The sequence below is a fragment of the Sminthopsis crassicaudata genome, chromosome 6 (genome assembly GCF_048593235.1).
Source record: "Sminthopsis crassicaudata isolate SCR6 chromosome 6, ASM4859323v1, whole genome shotgun sequence".
In the NCBI taxonomy this organism is placed as follows: Eukaryota; Metazoa; Chordata; class Mammalia; order Dasyuromorphia; family Dasyuridae; genus Sminthopsis; species Sminthopsis crassicaudata.
This window is the reverse complement of record NC_133622.1, coordinates 249,006,927-249,009,426: the sequence shown is the minus strand read 5'-3', so window position 1 is coordinate 249,009,426 and position 2,500 is coordinate 249,006,927. Positions and strand designations below refer to the sequence as shown.

The 2,500-nt window shown below is 52.6% G+C and overlaps 1 protein-coding gene across 1 annotated transcript in view; it reads left to right on the top strand.

Annotated features, from left to right (window-relative positions):
- LOC141547804 (solute carrier family 22 member 6-A-like) overlaps nt 1-2,500 on the top strand; it is a 16,553-nt gene that overhangs the window by 10,937 nt on the left and 3,116 nt on the right. Inside the window, exon 7 of the mRNA XM_074276380.1 lies at nt 1,339-1,553. Within this exon, the coding sequence (XP_074132481.1) occupies nt 1,339-1,553 (215 nt within the window). The remainder of the gene's footprint in view (nt 1-1,338; nt 1,554-2,500) is intronic.

Sequence of the window (2,500 nt, the reverse complement as noted above, 5' to 3'; positions counted from 1 at the left end):
AATGGCCATAGCTAATGAGCATCTAAGGCTAGGTTTGACTCAAGCCTTTCTGTCTCCAAGTCCAGAGCTCTTTCCACCATGTCACCTAGCTGCCCCATAAATGTGGGTGGGCGCCAGCTATGTCCAGAGGACTTTGTCCAGCCCCCAGATCACGACGCTATCAGGAGCTACTCTGAGAAATATCTCTATGCAGAAAAACCGAGTCTGAAATCCAAGAATCTTGGGTCATAATGGGTCACACACTCCCTGGATGGCCTTGGGACAAGCCAGTTCCCCCTTCTGGACCTCCGTTTCCTCATCTATAAAATCAGACTGTGTCTAAGGTCCTTTCAGCTCTAAATCTGGAATCTTGTCTGGTAACGGACCTTGTCCCAACACAGATGGGCAGCTTTTCTCCAGCTTATAGATCTCGGGGAGTGGTCTAGAACTCCGAGAGGATCATCCAGCCAGCACATGTCAGAGGCAGGATTTGAACCCAGCTCCTTCTGCCTCTGAGATGGCATGCAAGCCATAGCTTCTATTGCACATAGGAATGCCTGCTAGAGCCACAAAGGGGAAAAGGAGGGTGGAAAATAATTAATAAGTAGATTATCTGGCGCGTTTGAGTCTTCTCCATTTAGTTCGAGGCAAAACTGCCCTGTGAGTGGGTCTTAAATAATGTAATAAATAAGGAAGTGGGATGGCTCACGGTCCACATCCAGCAGATGGTTTTTCCCTAGAGTCAACCGCGACACTTCCCCAGAGACCAGACTTAGTGAGCCGTGTGATATCGGGCAGGTTTCCTAACTCTCTGGGCCCAGGGGAATATGGGTGTGGAGGAAAGGGGGCGGCTCATGGGGAACAGGCTTTCCCAGGCTCCTGGAGTGAGACCTCCAAGCGGGAGGAGGATGGCAGGGATTCCAGGATGGGATAAGAACACTCCGAGCCCCTGGCTCACAGAGCTGGTGGGAAAAGAGGTAATGAATGAAGGTGCTTTCCTGTGCTTCTTTTCCACTTGGTGCTATTTTATTTTTTCCAATGACACATAAAGAGAGTTTTCAATATTCATTTTTATAAGCTCTCGAGTTCCAAATCTGTGAGAAATGTGTTCTAAACCTTCAGGAGCCGTAGAACCATGGCCCAGAATCCTCAGGGGCCAGTTCCTCTCCAAACTGAACAGAGAAGCGGTGGACATCCCAGGGTGGGAGGCCCCCATCTCTCTCCCCCCGGTCCTCCCTATTCCCTTCCCCCCCCCCCCAGGGAGCTAAGGCTTCCCAATTCTCCCTCCCAGAGGAGTCCCAGGCTGGCCAGTGGGGGCGGAGACTCCCCGCATCTCCTTTCCTCCCCCTCTTCCCAAAGGTTTGCTACCAGTTTCGCCTATTATGGAGTGGCCATGGACCTGCAGGGCTTCGGACTGCGGGTCCACATGTTGCAGCTACTGTTTGGGATGGTGGATATCCCGGCCAAGCTGCTCTCCACTCTGGCCATGAGCCGCGCCGGACGCAGGATCGCCCAAGTCACCTCCCTGGTGCTCGCTGGCCTGGGCATCCTGGCCAACCTCCTTGTGCCCACAGGTGAGAGTGCCTACCCTCAATGGCTCCCCTCCTGCCTGGCCTGAAGCACTAACCCCAAGCCTCCCAGAGCCCAAGTCTCCATGCCTATTCTTCAGATGAGGAAAGTGAGGAAAGTCCAATAATTTGTTCATCATTACCCAGTTAGTAAGATGAGTTTTGAACTTAGATCTCCCTAACCATATGGGATGTGCTATACGATTTCACTTACTACCTGTGATTTTCGGTAAGTCACAATCTCTGGTGCCTCAGTTTCCCTATCTGTAAAATGAGAGAGTTGGATTGGATGGCCTCTCCTTCAAGTCTGAATCCTTTGATCTATGATCTTCCAAAACAATTTCCTTCACTCCCCAAGGGTGGTACCTTCCCTTCCCTTCTGACTTTCTGCCTCACCCAGGAGGGGCCGTGCCCAAACCACTATAACCCAGCTCACAGCCACCCAGAGGGAGCCAACTCTGGCCTTCTCCCCCTGCCCAGGACTTTGACTCAGACGGACGGATTCATAGGGTGGAGAGCTCAGAATTCTCTTCTCCCCATCTAATGCAACCTCCTCTTTGTACAGATGGGGAAACTGAGGTCCCAAGAGTTATTCTGAAATATACTAGGATCATAGCTTCAGGGTTGGCAGAGAAATATTGGCTGCTATTACTATCAGGTGACAAGGCCAGGCTAGGGAGGTGATGTACCCAAGACAACCTGGCTGGGACTGGATCCCCCCCTCACACATCCTTTCCTGGGGTTCCTTCCGGTGCATTCCAACCCACTCCAAAGAACTCGATTCCCTCTAACTTCACATTCGTGAGTCCCTAACAAGGCAAAGCTGCCCCTCAGCGACTCATGGATCGGAAGGGAAGGCGCTGGTTGGAGGTCTGAGAGAGGGGGCCGAGGAGGGAGGGAGCGGCAGCCACCCGGGGGGCCTGGGCCTGCTCCCTCTCGTCCTCTTGGCCCCA